At 34.1% G+C, this 24,626-nt stretch overlaps 3 protein-coding genes across 3 annotated transcripts; 1 reads left to right on the top strand and 2 right to left on the bottom strand.

Annotated features, from left to right (window-relative positions):
• Window positions 1-1,020: 1,020 nt before the first annotated feature.
• Window positions 1,021-7,546, bottom strand: LOC134231818 (membralin-like). The gene is made up of 11 exons (XM_062713788.1): window positions 7,436-7,546; window positions 5,979-6,163; window positions 5,201-5,792; window positions 4,782-4,892; window positions 4,438-4,560; window positions 4,143-4,243; window positions 3,817-3,874; window positions 3,365-3,448; window positions 3,049-3,181; window positions 2,643-2,704; window positions 1,021-2,199 (listed from the first exon to the last, which is right to left on the bottom strand). Exons 2-11 carry the CDS (start codon window positions 6,159-6,161, stop codon window positions 1,232-1,234), a joined length of 2,415 nt encoding a protein of 804 aa, XP_062569772.1. The 5' UTR covers window positions 6,162-6,163; window positions 7,436-7,546; the 3' UTR covers window positions 1,021-1,231.
• Window positions 7,547-7,634: 88 nt separating this feature from the next.
• On the top strand, window positions 7,635-13,834 carry LOC134231816 (BRISC and BRCA1-A complex member 1-like). Its single transcript, XM_062713786.1, has 7 exons — window positions 7,635-7,926; window positions 10,102-10,160; window positions 10,862-10,982; window positions 11,501-11,607; window positions 11,969-12,092; window positions 12,346-12,432; window positions 12,923-13,834. The coding sequence occupies exons 1-7, from the start codon at window positions 7,732-7,734 to the stop codon at window positions 13,103-13,105; spliced, it is 876 nt and encodes a 291-aa protein (XP_062569770.1). The 5' UTR covers window positions 7,635-7,731; the 3' UTR covers window positions 13,106-13,834.
• A 618-nt stretch (window positions 13,835-14,452) lies between these two features.
• LOC134231817 (uncharacterized) lies at window positions 14,453-15,833 on the bottom strand. The gene is made up of 4 exons (XM_062713787.1): window positions 15,447-15,833; window positions 15,175-15,289; window positions 14,831-15,008; window positions 14,453-14,693 (listed from the first exon to the last, which is right to left on the bottom strand). The coding sequence occupies exons 1-4, from the start codon at window positions 15,823-15,825 to the stop codon at window positions 14,583-14,585; spliced, it is 783 nt and encodes a 260-aa protein (XP_062569771.1). The 5' UTR covers window positions 15,826-15,833; the 3' UTR covers window positions 14,453-14,582.
• Window positions 15,834-24,626: the final 8,793 nt, after the last annotated feature.

The raw sequence follows: 24,626 nt of genomic DNA, 5'->3' as shown, positions 1-24,626 counted from the left end.
TATGGGAAGATCTAAGGTTGTGGTAGATACTAACATTGTTTTACGTCCTTTTTTCTTTGAAAAGGTACTGTACCCCCAGTCTGAATAAAAAACGAACACATTTCAAAAACTACTTAGTATATACTGAAGCCTTAAAATTGAATGGATTTGCAGCATTTCCAAAGAGTACAAAGAATTTTCTTTCAGAATTTGAGAAACGTTTTGGGGGTTGGGGCACGGGTGGGGTTTAAAAGAAAGAGTTACAAGTTAATTCCTTCAAAAGATACATGGTCAAAAATGGTACATATATAGCCAACACAGCCATAGATCGCGGGAATCTATTATCAAATTAAACCTTGCATGTTACGAATCATATAAAAATAAGTAGAATATTTTCTATCATTCTTTCATAAAAAAGTAATAGTGATATAGATGGAGGAAACTAAATGTGTGAGCATCTATCTATTCAATACATAAGTTAGACATACAAATATTTAATCTTGAAAAACATTTTATCTCTTCTCTCTCTTTTTTTTCTCTCTCTCCACTAAACAAAAAATAAAGAGGGGGTGGGGAGTGTGGTTCCAACCCCCAGAACCCCTCCCCTCTGGATCTGCCAATGACAAAGATCCCTCATTGCTCAATTGCTGTTAGTGCCAAGCATAGGTCAAAATTTGCAGCTCTCTGTCAGCAAATGGTGGCATCTCCATATGAGTAAGAAGTTCTCGAGATGGACATTAAACAACAAACAAACAAAAAAATCATTTCTTAGTTTTAATCAGCTGCAGAACTGTAGCGTTATGGCCACAGACTAATAACGCTACAGTTCTGCAGCTAGGTTTCAATTAACAACTGCGGTGTAAAAAGGTTAGACACAAGCATTATGAGGATTCTGAAGTTTCTAATCTATCGTAAATTGAGGGTGGGAATATAGGCAAGGTGGTTGCAGATAAAATGATGTACTGTAATAATTGCATACTAGTAGTTTATCTGGCAGGATATTCATTGACTCTGTAGAAACTCTGACATTAAAAAGAATACTAGTATTTAAATTTCATTTATATCAAACAGATAAAATATACATGTACATGTATTCCTTTTATTTTCCTCACAGAAGAATTTCATACCAGCACACATTACTAATCACATGTTCACAACAGGAATTTAGTAAAAGCGAAAGATCAGGGGTATTATATTACATCAAATATCATTGCACTTTAAACCTTTCTCTGAAGTTAAACTTCAGTCTGTATCAGCTTTCTCCACTAGAACTGTTTACTTTTGGATCTCCTTTTCCAGAACACAATTTATCACTGTCTAAACACTGTCCACTCCCAGAGTGGCAGTTAATATCTGAGACTACAGCACCAGACTGATCAGAATTATCAGACAAAGTTACATCCACTGGCATAGAATTTAGCTGAGCACCAGAAACCTCGGGCTTTGATTCCCGGTCTACAGATTTATAACGAGAGTCAATTTTCTCCCCAGCTTGATGCATTGAGTCATTTTCTACATTATTGTCTGTAACTATTACATTTCTTTGTCTTAGATGACTTCCATTTGAAGGTACAGTAAAATTAGAATCAGGTGCTGATACAGTAGAAGAACTGTCTGAATTTGTTTGTTTTCCTTTCATGAATTGTTTTATATCAGAAGCATTTGCTGGCTGAATTCCTTCCCTGTTTACATCTGAGTTGTTTTCTTTTGCTTGTTGGTAACTGTTCAGTTGAGAGTTGAAGTTTGCATTCTGTTGTCTGTTGTCAGTGGTATTTATTACAGAGTTGTCTGTTGTCTCTCCTGCTATCTGGCTCTGTTGCCTGTTTTCTGAACCAGTTGTCTGGTTTCCTGTTGCAGTTGAGGCTTGGTTGCTGGTTTCTGGTCTTTGCTCCATGTTGGTTGCTTCTTGTCCTTGTCTTACATTGTCTTGTCCTCCGTTCTCTGTTGTGGGGCCTGGTCCCCTGTTATCTGGTGCCGGGCCTTGTCTTCCATTATCCGGCGCCGGGCCCTGCTCGGTGTTGTGGTTTGCGTCCGGTTGGAGGTTGTTTCCGGCTCCTGTCTGCGTGTGCTGGTTGTTCTGTTGGTTGGTGACGATTTGCTGAATTCTTTCCTGCTGTAGAATGGCTGGTAGCTCGTAGTGATGGAAGAAGTACAACATGGAATGCTGGGAAAGAGAGGAAGAATAAAAATAAACAGAAGAGGAACACCAGTGAAAGAAATCTATAAACAAAACTGTTTCAAAGATAAGTCACAGTGATAAATGCTATAATTATAGGCATATGGATTAGTAAAAATTTAAATGAAAATAGTTTATTTTTGGGTTTTAACTACAAAATAGAAAGAAAATTTTCTCATTTTTGATATGATTCCTACAATTTATGATTTTCTGATTATGCACATGCAATAAATGACCAAATCTACTTAAGATTGTTTTAATAATACAAGTTAAAAAATTATTATACTATGGAAAAAAACATTGTGTCTTCAAAACGAAAAAAAAAATATTAAAATAAACATATCAGTTCCCTGTTAAAGTAAAAAATTAAATACGTCAGAATTTCAGACAATGTTAATAATTCTATTACTAGTATCTTTCCAAATGATGTCAAAATTCAATATTTAGATACTGTAAACGTACTTTTTTCAGCGCGATAATTACACACTGTACTGACCATTAAATCTATAGTGGTAAGCGTAAAACGCAAAGTGGTACAGGTAGAAAAACCTGTAATTAAAGAAGACATCGTTAATGAATATTGATGTAAACAGACCTCTACTAATTCATACCTCATCTACTCATTGAATTAATAAAGCCTCACTATATATTATATCAGTTCCCTAGAGAGAGACTTATGTCTTTTTTACCTGAATAAAAAGCCAGGATGTAAACAGAGCGAGTCCACTGTACTGTCCGTTAAATCCTAAGTAATTAAAGAAGACCGTTAATGAATGTTAACAGTTATCAATTCATACCTCATCTGTATGTTAAGTTTATAAAGCTTTAGTTATCTTATAACATAATATCGTCATATAACATAATAGCCTCTTGATTTTGTGAGACATGCTCACCTGAGCCAGTGTCGTTTACCGATGTTGGTATGGCAACAGATAGCATCGTACTGGTCAGCAATCCAAACAATCAGAATAATGTAGAACGCTGTTGTCGTGTCGTTAAAGAATTCTGTCATAATGGCTTCCATTCCTTCAAATAATATAAATGTAAGAATAATCGCAAAACTCTACTCTGATTTTATGTTAGTCTTTTTTTCCCCTCAAGATTTTAAATTCAATCATTTTATGAATTCTACAATTTGACAATCTGCAGCAAACAGACAGTTGTCTAATCTCTGTATGATAATTGGTAGATTTTGGTCACATGACTTACCAACCAGAGCCAGAATAACGGTCAGAAGAGGAGCAGCAGGAAACGCTATGGTGACATTCATCTCCAGCATCTGTAGCAGGTCCACTGAAAAACATGTCAAATAGTCACATTTAAATGGACATATAAAAATTGAGGAGGCTAGGTGGTCAACAAATTATCTTTTTATTAACCACCAGATATACATGTAACTTAAATTTTGGGATATGATATCTTAAGATGTCAACATCATTTGGCAAAGAAAAATTTCATAAATTTTAAAATTTGATCATTTTATTATATCTTTATATGGAGCTCTTCTTCTAAAGGAGATCAAAATAGTCTAAAAATGGCCACGACCACCCAGCCTCTCTAAATTGTAGCAGTTGGTTCCACTGATACCGATTTCTTTAGAAATGCTTCAAATCTTTGCCATGATAGGGGTTAAAGGAGGCATAAAACAGAAGTTCTCTTACCAATAAAGATAAAGATCTGGTGATGGGAATATCTCAGTAAAGTGGAAACACACACCGTCTGAAAAACAAGGAACAGCAATATTAGAAATCTATCACAAGTTGAATTTAATCTGTACAAAATGAAGTAAAGGTTAACAATAAGTAAGGCCAAAATTTCCAAGAAACTAAAACACAAAACTATGAAATATTGAAAAAGTATACATGAATTTCACAACCTGTTAATATTTTTAAGCAATATAGAAAAGTTTAAAAACATTCTTTTAATAGTATTTTTCATACTATTACATGTGATACCCTGTCTATTTCACTATCCTCTATAGACTTACGAAGACGAGCATGATGAAGGCAGCAGCCAGATAGGAGCTCCTTGCCATCCACATACTGACAAAGCGGTAGTGTTCTCCTGTCACCACATTACGGAGGTAACCTACAACAAGTTCTAAATTAGGTCAAGGCAACAAAGGAACTTAATATCACAAAAAAAGAAACAAATAAAGCTTCTCCTAAAAACAGTCTTCATCAACCCAATTATCTGGAGAATACAGTAACCATTTAAAAGTTTCGCTGACATTTCCATTTAAATTTACACTTCCCATGAATATGACAGACAGAGTAGTGTACCTTTATTGTCCTCTTTCTCGGCCAGCTGTTTGATGCTGGACATGAGGATGTCATCGTATCCCAGAAACTCAGCCAACAGGAAGCGACTGATGCTGTCTCCAAAACAACTCTCCTTCTCAGGATCTGAAAACAGTGATCTTCTGTATACATGTATCAAAGTTCCAAATAGAGAAAAAGAAACTTAACTCGTACTACAATAAGATTATAATCTTTTCTTTCTTGTTCAAATCTACGACTTAAATACAGTTTTTCTCCCTTTATTTGAACATGGTAAATTTGAATATAAATAATAATAAGTTTCCTTTATCTTTGTTTAGGTCAATAAAATGATTTTTGAGATTTACCCAGAGTCACTAGCATCACTGTGATGTTCAGCCTCTGTCTGGTTTTGGGGGAGAGTCTCAAAAATCCATATTCTAGAGCATATTCCACAATGTATTTCTCCTCTGGCCAAACTAGAAATAAAATTTATCCACTTACCATTCAACATTTCAATCTTGAATGTATGAACAGAAAACGAAACAAAATTTTTCTTGAATATCCATTGAAGCTTTTCATCAAACTTCAATTATAAGTAAATTTCTGATTAAATTTTCATAAAAAATTACATAAAATACAGAAATAAGGCATGACATTTTATTTTTATCAATAACGAGCTAAATGTACATGTAGCCCCTTACAACCATTATGGAAAGAAAATACCCAGTAAAATAGCCCATACAGACTCGTAAGATTAATTTGATATAGTTTCCCTTTAACTCACCCACTTTGGCCAGCATTTCGATTTCAGAGAGATGGTAGGAGGCGGGGTTTTCGTACACCTTTTGTTTCTCTGGTGGGGAGTATGTGGTGTTCCCCTCCACAGGTAAATGAGAGCCATCAGAAAACAGTGCCTCCTTTGTATCAGCCCCAGGTAATGCAGAACTGACATTGGTCGGCTCAGAGAAATCTGTAGGAGCATGACTACCATTCAGAGTTTTCTTTCCCTCCTCAACTCCCTCCACATTTTTGTCCCTTTTCTCTTCCAGTTCTCTCTCTAGCCCACTTTCAGTGTGTCCAGTCTTTCCCTCCGTGTCATCCTCCCCTATGTGCTCCTCTTCTCCCCCAGGGGTCTCCGAGTCCCCGCCCTCTTCCATGCCCGCCTCACTATCATCATTGAAGAAATGCAATGTAAAGTCCGAGTATTCTTTCTCGTAAGAGTTGATGATGCTGTAGTTCTCGGACGCATTGTGGACAATTTCTACCCTGAGAATTCCATTCCTTGGCCATGTGCTTTGTACATTTGCCAGGCAGTTGATTGGGGTACGGGCAAAAACTATGTGTATGTAGGCTAGGATCCCCAACACTAGCAGAGCCTAAATAATTCAAAATATATTATTTACATTCATTAGACAAAATAGCTAACTGTCATAAAAAGTAATGGCTTTAAAGGTTTTATTAAAGCTTTTAAAGATAATAGTAATAAAGCCAGTGGCAAACACAATTTGTAAATCAAAATGAAATGCCAACAATTTTGAAAATTGATAGATTTTTTTTATCACCTTTAGCAAGATGGCAAATTCTAGGATCCTGCGAACTGGTTTCGGGAAAGCCCTTGCATACGTTAGAGCCACTCTGTAAAACAAGGCATGGAACAGCCTTTCTCTCATGTTGAAGAGTGGGTTATTGGGGCGCTGAGACCTCCCCGGGCGAGCCTCATTGACATTCTCTGCCTCAGCATTCATCGCTAAAATAATAAAATTAATATGCAAGAATGGGACACTAAACAATGACTTACACAAAAGCATATCTGATACTTGACTTGTATTAATTTTTTTCTTAACATATAAACAAATCACTTGAATGTAATACAAAGCATATATCTGAAAATCATTAGATCAAAACTCGTTTAGTAGGAACATGGATATTGTGAATTCACGGATAAAGCCAAGTTAACTTGGATCCACATTTATATTAATCCAACAAATTCTTACATGGATATAACGAATAACAGATAAAGTGAAGTACTTTTGTAGCTCCCATTGACTTCGTTATAACCGAGTTTTACTGTATAGTGTATGTCTATGCAACAGGTCCAGGAAAATCACTATATTTAGCTATATAGGTATATCTACCTATATAGCTTTATTTACCTATAAAATATAGCTATATTTAGCTATTTTGGAATAAATTTCTGTTTTATGAAAAGCAGACAAAATGTCGCATGTAAATTATGGCTGATATATTTTTTAAAAGGATTGATAACAACAACCTAGGGCATAGATAGTAAAAACATTGCCTCTTATAAACACTTTTTAACCAAAAAATGCATCTCTATTGTTTGGATAGCTGGAAGTGCGGTGAGGCATGACTAAGTGTGATTGCCTTGCATTGTGCTCAATTATTACCAATCAATTATCTTGTTGACCAAAACTGCTTTTCTTTGTTAAAGTAGCTGCTTACTCACAGATTAACTGTTACACATAGCCCCAAAACTTTTAGATCTTTGATTGCAATAGCACAAAAGGAGAAACATTTTTATAAGTGGGTTTTTGGTGAATTGTTTTCAGTCCATTTCAAAGTTGAAAACTAATACTGACTCATTATGCGACTTTTTGTCTGCTTTTCATAAAACTGAAACTTATTCCAAAATAGCTAAATATAGCTATATTTTATAGGTAAATAAAGCTATATAGGTAGATATATACCTATATAGCTAAATATAGTGATTTTCCTGGACCTGTGCAAGGAAGAGATGATAGGAAAATGAGAAAATACTGGAATTGCCTTCTGTGTCACTAAAACCACCTGTCAAATTTCGTAATTCTTAAATTACCCTATATAAATTGCCGATTTTTTAAAGAAAAAAAGTGAATTTTATCACTGATCAGACAGCCTACAACACTGTACACATTGTCATACATGCAACTGTTACATGTCACAAAATCAAGGTCTGTTATGTTTTGTAATGAAGGTCGATTTTTGTAGGATTATATCATGACAGACATTATGTTCTTACCAGTCACAAAGCAAGAGAAAAATCTTCACAGACAACGTGAAGGTTTGGAAATAAGTGATGTTTTATCGCCTTGATGTTGAGTACGAGTTTGATGATAGAAAATATAATCTCTAACCCAGATCTTGCATAAACATGATAAACTCGGTGTTTTTTCAGCTTAAATCTTTTGATTGATGTCATTCTGAGATTTTAAAAAGAAATTTAATCATAAAATTATACGAAAAGTATTGTAATCTGTTCAAAATTGTTTTCAATGCGTTAAAAATTGTATTTGCTTTTGCTTTGAGACTACAATCATGGAGACCGAAAATGAAAGTGGAACTGAACAAGAAAACTATTCCCGGCTAGTATCGAGTGTAATCCACGAATATGATATTATTGACGAACATTCGGCTGCCAAAAGCGAGGGAAGCTCAAACGAAGATGCGAAATCTCGGGATTCCAGTCAAGATGACGTCGCACTACCCCGTGTGAACTGCCCAGAAAAAATAGTGAGTTGTGTTTGGAGATAGGTCTCTGGAGATAGACACTCCTCTTCTAAATGGGTAAAAACTAGGGCCTAGTTAACCTATCATGTGAAGTGTAGAAGATATAAATTGGTCTTTATCAATTACATTGGTAAATGTATATGATATTGAGAGGTGGAAGTCTATTCTTAAATCGCACCTATTAAATTAATGAGATGTAGATGCCATGGTGTGACTGTCAGGGCACAGGGGCTTGCTCCCGGCATGTAAAAAAAATAATAAAATCATACACCGTTATAACACATTACGGTATATGATTTTTTAATAAATAATTATTACAGGCTGTGAGCAAGCCCCTGTGGTCAGGGCAATCGCAGCTACTTTATATTCAGATCGGGCTTATCAAACCACATGTGCCATTTGATACATATAACGTTAAACTCTGAAAATGCAGCGGATTAGACCGGGATTTGAACTCATGCCCCCGAAACTCTGGTCAGGTGCTTTAATTTACCAACTGAGCTCTCTGGCCACCAGTGATCGAAACCAGCTGAGTACCACAGTAGCATTACCAAATCAAAGTCTGAACAGTGTGAATTTTAAAAAAAAAATGCTTTATCTGCTATATATCCTGCTATGGCAGAGATGTGCAGTTATGGATCGACCCTCTCAAAGATAAAACACAGTATACTTGGTTTTGACTGATGAAGTTTATTTAGGATTGTTAATACGTCCGATATTTCCACTGCAATGTCACAAACATTACTTAACTTCACCATGAAACTGTAAACATGCAATTACACAAATTTTAATATAGAGTAAATTAATTTCAGAATATGCAAAATATTTATATACCATGATATACAGAAAAAAATGTTTTTACCCCCTTAATATGCATTGCTTTCGCAGTTTATGAGGGTTTTCCCTAACTTCAGGGAAAGGTCAGGTCCGCTCCATTCCAAGCCAATGTGTGTTCTAATCAGCTGGCTCTATTACATTTAACTGAGAAGCTACAGAAGTGTTGCATTTAATATGGCTTTATATACAAGATTATATATACCTCTGTGAATTTGTTCAATATAAAAACATGACGAATAAACATGCTATCTTTTCCAAACAGCCCCTACTGTGAAATAGCTTTTGTGCTATCTGCCCATGGTGAAATAGTCATCAAACCATTCACCAGCAGCATTCTGTATCCCTTGCTTTTCATCTCGGAAAACTTCTGGTTTTATACGGATTGTGACGCGTATATATTATGACGTAACAAAAGTTAAGTCAGCATCGGTATTAGCTGCAGATCTGTAGCTATCCGAAAAAATATATATTGATAGACCGGATAGCTACAGTGCCACCCATTGAAAAAACTGTATATTTATTGCGCACAAAAAAGTGCGCTCGGTTTTCGATTTTTTTCTCCATGTTCCTAAAACTGTAATCTCAAAATATTACTAACCGTGTGTTCCTAACATATTCTTTGACTCTTTCCACAACGAAACATTCATCATAATTGTTTTTAATAGTCCTCCTGACCCTGATATTGTAATCATCGAACATTTTCATTATATATACTGCCATTTTGGTTTCAAAGATAATTCGGTCCAATATGCTTCGTTCAGATGTCAACTACGAGTGTACTTGATAAAGAGAGAGAAACCTTTTTAAATTTTCCCTCTTTTGCAATTGAGGTAAGAATTTGGAAGAAATAATCAAGAACCGAGCGCACTTTTTTGTGCGCAATAAATATACATTTTTATATACCACTGATATACAGTCAAAAAATATATTTTTTCGGATAGCTACAGATCTGCAGCTACATCGGTATATAATATGGAATATCATAATTGTGTGTACCCTGGACTCCCAAAAGTTAACAAGTTATTAAAAGTCAGCATCGGTATAATAAAACACCTATTTACTGACTATTCGGACAATAGCAAGTTTATCGTCCCCCTCGACAGCAAACTACTTCCCTCGGCTGCGCCTCAGGAAATAGTTTGCTGTCTTGGGGAACGATAAACTTGCTATTGTCCTCATAGCCAGTAAATAGGTGAATACTAGTCTTTGACCATAATATGCTATAGATCCCTAGTTATTCAGAAAGACTTGAAATGGCTGCAAGGAAAGAAACAAAAGATGCATATTGATATTACATGACATTGCATAATTTGTATAAATATCTTGGATTTTTTTTTTCAGATAATATGCCTGGATATGAGCACAGAAATGGATAAAGTTTCATTTCGGTCTAGATCAGGGTAAGCATTGTATATTGTAATGTTCTGAAGATGGTAAAAGGACAAGGCAGTTTGTTCTAAAAATATATTCTTCAGATGCACTCTTTCTAGGGTTTTGAAAATTTAGTACAAAATTTGGATAGAAATTGTTTTTCCTAAACAGTCAATGCATGAATTTGTGGTTTTTCCTATTCACATCATTTTTTTTTTACAGTAAATTGTATGAAGCAGCATTTATGAATTTGTTAACAAAGAATAATTGTAGACAGTACATGTACTACCAATTTATCAAAATAAGACCTTTTTTTCAAAATAAACATGCTCTGAGTGATTTTACTCATATTAATCATTTCCAGTTTGTTTCTTATAATTTTTAATTAAAGTAAAAAAGTGATCCAGATGTTGATATTGGATACATTGAAATTCATGCCACAAGGCTTTATGATTTATCAAATTACTGCAAGCATATCTTACACAAAAAGACTCTTAACATCTGTGACATTGATGTGTTTTTACTTCTGTTTTAACTCAATGCTGATGAATGATTCTTACCAGGGATAAATGACCCCCTATGATAATTTGAAGTTGAAATATTTCTGATTGACCCGACACTCTGCTGATGCTGTTGAATGTTCTTTGGCAGGGATAAGTGGACCCCTATAAAGTTGAATTATTTCTGTTTGATCACTCTGCTGATTTTTTGTAATTTTTTTTTTTGACAGGGATAAGTGGACCCCTATGAAGCTGGTCAGAAGAGCTCTGTCATTTTATCTCCACAGTAAACAGAAAATGAACAAAAATCATCAGTTTGCATTGGTCCATCTCTTTGACAAAGCATCATGGGTAAATTTATTTCACTGTAACTTTAATTCAAACACATTTTGTAATCTATTTTCAGAATAAAAAAGCATTGAATGGGTTTATTACAACACACTATGTAATAGGAAAAGTAGTTAATGAGCAAAATCAGCAGTTACTGTAAATTGTTTTAATTTCACGGTGTTAAAATTTCACGATCTTTCAAAAAGTTCCAATTGTGATGGTTTTAAATTCATGCTGCAAAATTACTTCAAATTTTTGTATTAGCATTAAACCATTTGTAAAAATAATAATAGCATCCACGATGGGTTTAATTTTGCGGAAAAAAGATAAATCACGAATTTAGCGAAATTAAAACCATCTTGATTATTTGCCAATCTACAGTATTCAGAATTTGAGAGACTAGTTAATGAATTTTAATGAATAATGTAGAATGGAACAGGATTTTAACTTTAGCTTTTACATGTTGAATAAATATTATATCAACTTATAATCATGATATTGGAAGATGCCTGTACACATCAATACTTTAATATTTCTAGGTGAAAGATTTTACTGGAAATATCAAGTCTGTAATGAATGCTTTAGATGATTTGTCGGAGACGGTGGAGCTACAGTCCTTCAATGCGACCTCGTTGTTTGACCTCATGTAAGCATCCAATCAAATTAATCAGAAAGTAAGTGGTGAAGAGCTTTTTTCTCCATTTGTGTAGAAGTCTAAATATTGAACAGTTACACTTAAGATAGGAAATCATTTTCTAGAAGAGTTATCTCCATTGAAGACTCTAATTTGAAATTTTTGTTTTAGATTTTATACCTGTACAAATCTGGAAAGGCAGAGATATATCTCATTGAATTTAAAGTTATAGAAATCTTTTGATTGGTCTGTGAAAAAGAAAAAAACTGATCATTTAACTTAATACAGTGTATTTCAGACAGTTCTATAGTATAGCATTCAGTATGTAGTAGATTTATGTACTGAGGTAGCTATGTTTGTCTCCTTATTTTAGACATCAGTGCGTGCCACTTCCAGAAGTGGAGGGGGACATGACAATTCTGCCTCCCCCTTACATTGTAAGGATGCTGTTTATTTACGGTCGATCTAACGGACAAATCGAGTTCCAGAATAAAGAGGTAAGATGGTGATGAAGTAAGGAATGATGGGGAGTTAAAATTACATTACAATACCAGTATATGAAGTTTTCTGTGTCCCCCAAGTAAAACTCCAATCTTTTTTATATCTTGTAAAATTTAACAGAGTGGCTTTTTCCTTATAACTATGAATTTGCAATATCCATGTTTATAGTCATTCTTAACAAGCTTTGTAATATAACACAGTGTTTTTTTGTAATATTCAGTCACTTCTATCCTGATTTTAATTTTTCAGAGTTTTCGACAGCTGGATAGCTCTCCTTACTTTTTCTTTGATGCCCTCTATGTACATGAACCACAATCAGAGGAAAACAAGTGCGAGGTCAGTTAGAATTGTCTGTAAGCCTTAACTGTTTATATCAAACACATGGAAGAATTTATTGTTCTGTTTGCTAGGAGCAAGACTATTCATTTTTATGACACAGTCATATAACTGTTAACATTTATAGAAGCAGTGTACAGTTAGAGCAACATAAAATTACAAATGTTTTATAATTGGTCATTCAAATAATTGACCTTTGAAATTCATGTTTATTTATTGCTGGGCCCTTTCTTTTAGTTCAATTGAAAATTTATCAAAGAAGAAAGTGCTGATTATCATTTATATATAACAGTGTACATATGTAGTTAGATAGACATGTCTACAAAATGCATTTCAGTTTTATATATTATCTTTTATGTAGAAAACTCTTTGAAAACTACTAAATAAAGGTGAAACTTCAGAGTACAGAAGTAATTGTTACTGATTAAGTCAAGATATCTGTGACTATCTGTTTGACTTTTATGAATTTATTATTTATTAACCATTTCAGGAAATCTTTGACCGCCTCTGTGATTTTGATGAAAAGGGAATGTCTTACATCTTTGAGGCTGCTAGAAATCCGACGCGACTCTACGATCAAATGGCGCAGCTGTTGGCCCATCCCCTACAGCGCCCTCTACAGGGAGAAGTCTCGTATCGCCTCCACAATGTCGCCGATCTCACGGATACCTGACAGAGGAAGATCATCGCTTATAGTTTGGCTATCTAATTAACTGGAACAGTGGTGATAAAGATTCAACACAACAGTGTGTTCAAAAGGCTATAAATACTCTAAAAGTATTGACAGTATATATGCCCTTAGATGGAAACCAGTTATAGAAAACGAGAGGCATATCTTTACTGTATCTATGTATGTGACCTTTATCTCAACATAAGTGTATGGTTATGACTGAACATGAAGTTAGAGATTTTCTAATTCTGTATAAACCACTTAATTTTACTATTGTACCAACTCAATCTACAAGTATACATCTGGTAAAGTGAAATCTGAGGACGGATATTTTTTTTTTTATTCATGATAGACATTCTACATATTCTAAGGATGTGAATATTCATGTACACACAGACACACGGGCGAAGAAAAACGTTTATCTTTAGCAATATAGCAATATAAATATATTTGTACCTTCTGATCAAGTGAGCATAGATCAAATTAAACTAAAAAATCAAACAATTACTGACATAGCATAAGACACAAGAGGCTGATGAGTAAGAGGCTGAAAACCAAGAATCAAACTCTACAGATGGACAATGTTTCGAATAAGTTTGATATTCCAATGTGACAAAGATCTATAATGAAAAAGGTAGCAAGATGAAAATCATATTTCATGCAATTCAGAATCTTCATAGAATATATTCATACATTTTATTTTGAGGCATAGACCTGTTGCCAATATACATGTAAATTAGTAAATACCAACACATGTAGAACAACAGGAATTGGGTCTATTTTCTTCCTCTCATTGACTTATTTTTCATTCATTTTATGATTTTTTATTACTTTGAATTTGTGTGAAACAGAGGCAATATTTTACATTCAATGTCAAATGTATGATTATACCAACCTATTATTAATAAAGATGTTTTAAAGTAAATCAAATATCTTCAGTTATGAAGTTCAGGAATCAATTTCCTTTAAAACCTGACAAAATATATGGGAATTTTAATTAATTTTTCATTTTTTAAAATGAACAGGACCATATGAAATATCTTGAAACAACCAATTTATATTCTACCAGTTTTTGCAAGAGAGATTGGATAAAAAAGTTGAAAAAATTGCTCACTGTCGGACAAATTAGAGTGTGAAAATTTAATATAGGACAAGATTTGTGATATCATCATATGTTTAAATGTACATGTATATGAAAATCCTACCGTAATACCAATACAACAAGATAAAATTTCATAAATGAATAGTGAAGGTCAATATTGAATAAGCTATAAAAGCACAAACAATATAGAGCTCACATAGACCTTGAAAAGAGAGGTTGGATCAGGTGCCATGACGGAAAAAACATCCACTAGTACAAATTCTAGTAATAAGCATTGTTTTCTTACACAAATCTGCATGTTTCTTGGAATCAAAATGTCATTTTCCTTTAGGAAAAAGATACTCTTCTCAAAATCTTGTTAATATCACACAGCACTTTCTAGATTTCTTCATAAGGAAAATGATTTTCATTTCTAGACAACATTTTATAAATAGATGGAAAGAGGAAAATATTGCTGAAGATTGACAGAATGCAAGCTCCAACGGATATCTGAAAGAAACAACAGAAGACAAAATGTGAAATCATAAATTACATGCAATATTGAAAGTTTTCAAGATTTGCACATTAATACTGGAGTAATATATAAAGTCTAGAGAGTGTTCCAAAAGCCATATCTGATCTTTTACCTCAGAATTCTTTGCCAGGACAATCGTCAAGGCGTTTGCCGACACCACAGCACCGGTAGCAAGGAATATCGCTACGTCTCTTAGCCCGGAAAAGTGATGATGCAAATGAAGAAAATGTATAAATGAAGAACACAGACCGAAGAAAACGTAAAAAATCACTATCCAGGAAGGGTAATTCCTAAAAAAAGAAAAATAAAATAACCAAAAAATAAAAAAAAGTACAATATGTACAAAACTGTCTTCTCGTAACACAATCAGCTTAAGATGATTGAAAAAGTTCACATAATAAACAATTTTTTACTGAAATAAAAACATTGAAAGAAAAAGTGCCTGTTTATAATTACTTGAACCGTGCACATCCTATGGTGTAAAGCGTTAACCCTATCGTGAACAAAATAGCACACGTAATCAGCCGTGATACTGGTCCTAACTGGAAATGCAGTGCAGAGGACACACAATCTAACGAATACATAGATGATTGGAAAAATTTTCTTATAAAAAACAAGAGTATAAAATTTAGGTGTCATTAATAATGTCTGAAAACTTCATACAAAGGTTGAAAACTCATTTAAAAACTACAACTCTGCGTTTATAAAAATTAAATTTCAAAGCTTACCGCGAAATGCTACCAATAAGATAAAGCATTTTGATTGGTTAGCCTCCTCCTCGTTTTCCGTTTCTGATTGGATAACGACTGGGTACTGCGCTACGTCATGTAATCGATGTTCTCCAATCAAACAACTCAGACAGACGTGGACCTCACAGTTCTGACAATAAGCCTCACAACGTTGACCCGGATGCAATTCGCATTTCCTTTTCCGCCTTTTTTTGAATGGCACTATGTCGTGTCGTTCGTCTTTAAGTTGAATTAAATGTTCAGGAACACAGTGAAGACACAAATAAGCCTGACAACTTTTACAGCAGATCTCGGCAGCCTGACCACAGAAGTTACAAAGGTAAACCTCTTGGGCCATTATAGATTGTGATGCAGCCATAACAATTTTTTTTAATCTGAAACAGAAAACTTAACGAGTGGAGATATTAATGAACATTATTCAAGATCAAAAGTCCATTAAACCATGTTTAAACAATACTAAATTGGAGCAGAACAAACACAGACCTCCAAATATCAGAGGTGAGATCAGGTGCGATAGAGAAGAGTGAGCATTGTATGTGATACATTTTTTCTCAGTTACCATTTTCAACTTCATATACACAAAATGAAACATGGGAGATAACGAACAGTATTCAGTTCAAAAGTCCATTAAACAATACATAATTGGAGAAGAGCATACAGACCTGACCTCTATATTTATATCAGAAGTGGGATCAAGTACCATGGAGGAATAAGCATCCCCTGCTGACCAGTCACATGTGTTCTTTGTTATGATCGGGAAATAACGAATATAGTATTCGTTAAAAATCCTCGGCAAATCAGTTTTCATATCATGGCCTAATGATCAGTATGAAAAACACCAGTTAATATTTTGCAATTTCATTGGCACACCAGATTCTTACTTGGATATTTTACTTTAAAAAACCATTAATGGTTATCTAGCAACAAAGCTCTATACACAAGAGCATGCTCTACGCATGAACACTTTCTAAAACGAAGTAAATTATTGATAAAGAAGTTGATAAAAGAAGAACATCATCAGTCTCTTTTAAAGTCATCAGTTCTATGGTTGATACATTGACCATATCAGCAAATACAGTCTATCTTTAGTCAAATGCTGACTGACATTTTTCATACTAATTGTTAGTTCATTATTTATACACTGAATTGACGACGGATTTTTCCATTATTTCCTGATCATTACAAGGAGCACACGGCGTGTGTGACTGGTCAGCAGGGAATGCTCACTCCTCCGTGACACCTGATACCACCTCTGATGTTTTTGAGGTCCGTGTTCGCTATGCTCTTATTTTGTATTGTTTTATGGACTTTGAGATTGAATACTGTTTGTTATCTCCATATTCTTCATTTGGTAAGTACATGTATTTACATTTCCCTTTTAGCAGAGTAAACTACATCAATATCATTTAATTTACCAATAAGTTTCCTTTAACATTATACATGTACATATGATGGGCAGTTGATAAGACATCCTAAGTACTAAGAGACATAAACTCCATATACTGATGGTATATTATGTAAATATATTAATATCGGCTGCGCCTCTGTTGACAATGGTTTTCTTGGGGTTAAAATTTTCATTCAATGTTACACTCAACTACATGCAATATTTATTACAGAGTTTGAGTTTGTTAATCTCTTATCTTTTTATACCTTTAAAATTATTTCATTCATACTTGACGTCACTTTACGCCGGTGAAGGACTGCAAATCTAGACTTATGGTCGACACTCATTATTCGTTTGAAACTTTATAACATACCGACTTCATAATTGTAATAAGAGGATGATTATAAAGCGTGAATGGTTACATTAAAAATTTTTTAAAAGTATCAATTAAAGACCTTGTAAACACAGTCAACGCAGCATTTTCTTTTATTAAATACCCGTCTACCTATTCAAGCAAATCACAACAACAACAAAAATCAACCAATTTGGTGAACTTCGATTATTTTTACTTTCGATTTCGATTCTTTTTTTTTTTTGGCATGAATAATTTGACTATAATATTGTAGTAATAATTAGATCAATGAATGTGACTTAATTAAGAGTTTAATTTGTTTTTAAAAAAAGTGGCAAGAAAAGGTTCCCTCGTTTACGATAGGCTCGCTATAGTTTTTCCCAAAAAAGCGTAAATGATAAAGAACAGAAACGTGCAATAGCCTTACCTGTTTTGACGACGTCAAAATTGTTTAAGTGTGTCAACGCACAAGTAAATGGTTTCAAATAACTACATGTGCATATCCATGGGTATTTAAAGTGCAAAGATACAAACGGCACACATTCACAGAGTAATTGTAGTACAAAATAACCCCCAAGGATAATAAAAATGCGAAAAGAACAAAATTGCATATGGAAAAAATGTAATCAAGCTTTAATGTATACTTAAACATTACTTAACGGACGTAGAGCAAACACGAACTCATAAAAACGACAGAAAAAAAGGTACCCTTGAAGAGTAAGCATCGAAAATATTCGCTACATGTGCTCCTTTAGGGCAGAAGCTAGAATTGCTATGGAAAATGGACGGATATCTTGACGTGCTGCGGAACATACCCCCTTATCTGTTTTCGGATACAGTAATGTTCGCTTTGTTCATAATTTGTTTTGACAACAAATACAATTTATCATTGAGATAAATGCTGACTGACGTTTTTCATACGAATTGTTATAAACACTGAACTGACGACAGATTTTTCCGTTATTTCCCGATCATGACAAGGAGCACACGGCGGGTGTGACCGGTCAGCAGAGGATGTTTACTCCTCCATGGCACATGATCCCACCTCCGATGTTGTGGAGGTCTGTGTGCTCTTCTCCTTTATTGTATAGTTTAATGGACTTTTGAAACTTGAATTTTGATTGTTATCTTCATATGTTTCATTTGTGTAAATGATCTTTGAAAATGATCACCGATTAAAAATGTATCACAAAATTGTAAATTTTGTTAAGACATCGTGATTGTACACACCGGTACTCTGAAGCTAACATTAAAAATGCTTGAGTTTCTGATTGACAATATCTTTGTGGTTTTGGAGACCAGGTTTTCTAACAATCTATTGGAATCCCATGGGTACCAATTTTGCTCCGTTATTATCAAACCTGTATTGCATTCAAATGCAGCAGAAATTATGTTCAAACTCTTTTACGAGAAAAGACGAAAGCAATTGCTAGGCCGTCAACTCAACATTTAGATATATAGACGACGTATTGTCATTTAGCAATGTTATGTCGATACGATATATACCAGTGAGCTTGAGATAAAGATACCACAGAATCTTATATTTTTCTTCATCATCTGCATACAGTGTTTATATCTCTCAGTTTATTGATATGCAAGAACATGCTCTAGGTACGTATGTACAATTTCTAAAACGAGGTAAATTATTGACAAAGAAGTTACTGACAGAAGAATATCAGTTGTCTCTTTTAAAGTCATTTTGTAAGTTCTTTGGTAGATACAATTATATTATCAACAAAAAGAGTATAGTATGAAATAAACTGCTGACTGATGTGGATATAACGAAAAGCATTTCAGCTCAAAAGTCCATTAAACAATACAAAGTAGGAGCAGAGCAAACAGGGACTCATAAAACATCAGAGGTGGGACCAGTTTTTATGAAGGAGTGAGCAAACTCTGCCGGCAGGTCACACTTTGTGTGCTCCTTGTCACGAACAGGAAATAACGGAAAACCCATTGGCAATGTGCAAATAATAATAAAGTCAGTCAGCATTGACATGATGAAATGGTGTTTGCTAACCAGGTGTGTGAAATCACTTATTTTCCTTGGGTTAAATAGGTGCTATATTCCAATTATATAGAGACTCCAGAATTCATGTTCGGTCGCCACGAAATTAAAAATGACATAAACAGAACTGCTAAAAATTATTCATCTACGAAATAAAATCCCTGCAAAACCTTAGATTTTTTTCTAAAACACATAGCATTGCCTCACAAAATTTGGAGTATGCTGACTGACGCTTTTTTTCATACCAGTTGTTAGTCCATTATTTATATATAATGCTGACTGGCCTTTTTATTTAATTGTTAGTCCATAATTCATACATTGAATTGACGATGGATTTTCCGTTATTTCACAATCATGACAAAAAGCACACACACGTCCACACGTCGAGTGTGACCGTTCGACAGGGGATGCTTACTCCTCCATGGCACCTGATCCCACCTCTGATGTTTCGTCCGTATTTGCTCTGCTCCTATTTTGTAATGTTTAATTAACTTTTAAGCTTTAATACTGTTTATTTCCATATGTTTTATCTATCGGCATTAATTTTCTATCTTATATAGATAAATCTATCAAGTGAATTCTAAATTCTTAAATTCTTTGTGTTCCATTTAATCTACTTTGCCGAATAATGGTATTTTACAAATACAACAAAAGAATATTTAGTAGACATTCAATTGCAAGCAAAATAATAAAAGTCGAGGGCATGAAATATGTGCCTCGTGTTTTTTTTTTTAACAAAAAGGCATGACAGAGGGTTTGTATTCAAAGATTGTTTGGGGTTCAAATGAATATAGAATGAGTACATTTCAATTGTAGTACAAACCTGTAATCTGATTTCTTTAAAGAAAAGCCAGGAGATAGTGCCTACTCTGAAAAAAAAAAACATAGATTGAAGACTTTTATTTGAGAGAATAATGGCATTTAAAGTACCTAAAATATCAAATCAATGAGATTTAAAAAATTGAATTTAATAACCCAATTAAATCTGCCAGCGAATAATAATAGATAAGCTTTTTTCCCTTTCTTAACATTAATTTTGCTATCAGAAAATTAGTATGCATCATTTTTTGAAAGGAAAGTCCGGTACATAGAAATTTTAAGATGGAGACCAGCGTTTTTGACATTATTTCAGCCTTATGTATCCACTGTTTTGGATCTCATATTCTTAAAAAATTACATCTCCATACCGCCTTCCTGCGTTTGTGCATAGTGGATTTATGTCTTTTAATTGAATTGATAACGTTCGGTACCTCATTTGGTGAAACAATGCTATCTGATAGCATGTGCATAACAATGTTGGTTTTCTGTCTTCTAATTTTATTTGGTACGCTAATTACCATCGTGTATTGTGGATACCTTGGCTTAATAAAAGATCATGAGAGGTTAAAGCAGATAGGAAAACACCGCGAAGAAAACGAAGATAATGAAACGTTGATGCTGGCCCACAAAATATCAGTTATTGCAAAACTCCTAGCATTCATATCTGGATTTTTCATGTTCTTGTATTCATTTCGCCTGTTTGACATATACGACGCAACGATCATATTCTTCGTGTTCCCAGCATTGGATTTTGGACTCGACTTCATTGAGATAATATTGCTTGTGCTAGTGGAATCCAACATAATGGAATTACCGTGTGATAAATCTGATGACATGGTTAGACCTTTTTAAAAATCCATAAAAATCGGAAGAATACAAAAAAAATTATAAAAATTCGATTGAATTAAACTGCAGATTGGGTGACATGGACAACTTTACATGGCCAAATGTGATGGTTGAGTACGCACAGAACACGTTTATATAAATATTTGACATTGAACACTATTTGTTTTCTTGCTACACTAAAAATGATAATTGTATTTGTTATCGGATACCAAATGTGATTAATTGCTGTCTTTTGGTTATTATACATACTGTATAAAGGAAATTTTCGAATCCGCTTTATTTTCGCCCCTCTCGCCCTCGCCTCAAGTGGACAAATGTAAAACAGGGCGAATCCAAAGAATACAACATAATTTCTCAACAAAACTAAGACTGGGCGAATTTAAAAAGGGGCAAATGTAAGTAAGTGTAAAAGGGCGAAAATAACACAGCTTAAATAACCCTGTATGCAGTTAAGGCATACCTGTCTAAATCTTTGAAATGGTTTGTAAGCTAGACGAAATCCGAGGAAAGTTTAAGTCAAGTTCAACATACGAGTATATTTACAACTTTCATCACATTATCCCGTAGAGTTCAATTCATAAATGATCTTTGAGTTGGCAGAATTGTATTCATGAGATCCGCTTTTCAGTGGATTTTTTGGGAACTCCTATAAATCAAAAATTTTAAATTAGTAGAAGTTACCATTCATTAACCAACTCGAAAATGTACACTTCAAATAATCCACAAGCTTTTCCCTAATATCTTGAATTGTCCCCACAATGAATTTATGGTTATTTTTAAATAGGGATGCTTTTCTTCACAGATATGGTTTTATTATAAGCACAATGTTGATTAAACATATAATTTTCGTTTATTTATGATCTGTCGTGTATATTTAAAACAAAAACTTTTCCCGCCATCAAATATTGTGTATTTCCTTTTTACGGAAGGATTCTTGCCCGTGTTTCACTAATGAAATATTAAGAGTATGTGTGATTGTATACACGTAGGTATGGACGTTTTCGAAGTCACTAATTTCACAGTTGACGGTTTACTTGGCATTTAAACCTGTATGGAGAGAACGATTATAGGCATTTATGCCTGATATTCAATCCATTTCAATGAATTTTAAACTAAACATGTATCATGTACGGAGGTACAGACTTTTTAACACATAAGAACATCTTTGGAAATCTCACAACCAAACTATATGTTAAAAGTAATGACTTTAACTTATCTATCGTCAACTTCCTATAAGCATGATCTATGTATGAACAATTTCTAAAACGAGGTAAATTATTGACAAAATGTTGATGAAACAAGAAAATCAGCAGTCGCGCTTAAAGTCATCATTTCGTAACTTCTATGGTCGAAAAAATGACATTGTAAGCAAATCATTGAATCAAATCCTGACTGACGTTTTTCATGCTAATTGTTAGTCCATTATTAAATACATGTACACTGCATTGATGACGGTTTTCCGTTATTTTTCGATCATGACAAGGAGCACACGGCGGGGTTTGACCGGTCGACAGGAAATGCTTACTCCTCCATGGCATCTGATCCTACCTCTGTTGTTTGTGAGGTCCGTACTTGATCTGCTCATATTTTGTATTGTTTTATGGATTTTTGATGATGAAAAATGTTTGTTATCTCATAGTGTTTCAATTCTAGTGGTTATAGGTTGTGCCTCTAATGTTGTTAAAGGGGACTAACATGTAAAGACCGGGAGTGGAGAGGGCTGTGGTTTTTGTTTTCTTTGAAGACAACTGATTTATTCTTTGAAATAATCCGAAAGTCCGAAATTTCCGTTGAATTGAATGTTGAGCTGAATATTTATATCGTAAAAGAAGGATGTGAAGATAACGAACAATATTCAATCTAAAAGTCCATAAAACAATACCCGGTACAAAACAGGAGCAGAGCAAACACGAACCTCCAAAACATCAGAGGTGGGATCAGGTACCATGGATGAGTGACCATCCCCTGCTGATCGACCGGTCACACCCGCCGTGTGCTCTTTGTCATGATCAGGAAATAACGGAAAAATCCGTCGTCAATTCAGTGTATAAATAAAGGAATAACAATTGGTATAAAAAATGTCGGTCAGCATTTGACTCCATGATAAATTGTATTTGCAGACAAAAAAGCTGCCCTACACTGTTTTTGTGTAAAACCAAGCTGCCAATTGTAAGAGTCAGAGCTATTCGTAAAAGTCCTATAAAAAAATCTTTGTCTTTCCTTGTTATTATTGTACAACTTTAAATAGAAATGGTAAACTAAGTTTGAATTTTAGTAGGTACTTTATTGTTAACTGCATGACAACGTATGAACAAACATCTTTTCTGGTCCTCAACATTTATATATTGAAGAATGAATTTAGTTAAACTTAATACATTCAAAGCCTTCAGGAATTATATTTTTTGATGTAACTCAGATGATTGTATACTAAAGATTAAACTGTTTTAAATATAAATGATTTTCGAAACAACCTACATTCTTGCCGGCTTTTGAAAGCTTATAATATAAGAGGAAATTTACTGAAAGAAAAAAGAAACGCAGCTAGGGTAGCTAAATTTTTGAAAAGTTTTTGACCGCATGACCGAAAATAACGAAAATTGGTCAGATGAGAAATTTAGTTACTATGCACGAAAATCAATGTTCAAAATCAGTCAGCCGTAAACTGTATGAAGTCACGAAGAAAAAATGCAAAAAAGTCCAAACACGTGCAATTTGATGATGGCGAGTTTTCAACAAATCTTGTTGCACCATTTTATGCACCTGGGGTATACACACAGCTTTTCAATATTGAGAGAGGATATGAATTTCTTGCAATCATAATTGGTACAGTATACGGAAGTTCCAGGGGGTCTAATTTTCGAATTGCCTACTTAATAAAAATGAAAACAAGGGGTAATTAAGCAGTTTCTTGTAAATTTTCACCAATAAAACTTGTTACCCGTTGTTAAAAAAGGCCTGGAATGGTTTTTAATCAACCGTGACGAAGACGTTAATGCGAAACAGAGTCATGTTACGGGCGGTTTATTCGTCCTATCATCTCTTAAATCACCACATTACTACCACAAAAAAACGCCATTTATACAGTAGACTATGATAATCATTACATTTACGAGAAAAATGAAAGAAAACGATTACGCAATTTGGTTTTTGAGCCGGTCAACTTACTGTTGTGTTCCTCTCACTGGCGCATGCGCGCATCGTTTGATTAATTTTTTGGCGTGGTTACCCATGCCCAATATAGCCAGGGTTAGAAAGATAAACATTTTGATGGATTCCATGCTAAGGAGAAATAAGGATACGATATGATATAAGGATATGCGCAGGAGATAAAAAGATAATGAGAGTTTTCGATTTTCACTTTTGGGGGTATCGTCACATGAACTTCAATAACTCATGAATTATTAGACAAAAATCAAATGGATTTTGGTTATAACTATTTGAAAGATGATTTTAAAAGTTAGATAGTAATACTGAAAAAAAAATTAAAAGACAAATAAATTCATTTCACCTCAGAAGTTTACCCAGCATTTCTTTTTCTTTCAGTATATATGGCGATGACGAACAGTATTGAAGCCCAGAATTCCATTAAACAATACAAAATTGGAGCAGAACAAACATGGACTTGCAAAACATCAGAGGTGGGATCAGGTACCATGGAGGAGTGAGTATCCCCTACCGACCGGTCATGTACACCGTCCGTGTGATCCTTGTCATATTCGGGAAATTCATACAATTTGTGTAATGATG

This window comes from Saccostrea cucullata, unplaced genomic scaffold (genome assembly GCF_032062105.1).
Source record: "Saccostrea cucullata isolate Sc308-1 unplaced genomic scaffold, CSIRO_AGI_Scuc_v1 ctg1220, whole genome shotgun sequence".
Lineage (NCBI taxonomy): Eukaryota > Metazoa > Mollusca > Bivalvia > Ostreida > Ostreidae > Saccostrea > Saccostrea cuccullata.
The sequence above is the reverse complement of the archived record's forward strand: the minus strand, read 5'-3'. Positions and strand labels throughout refer to the sequence as shown.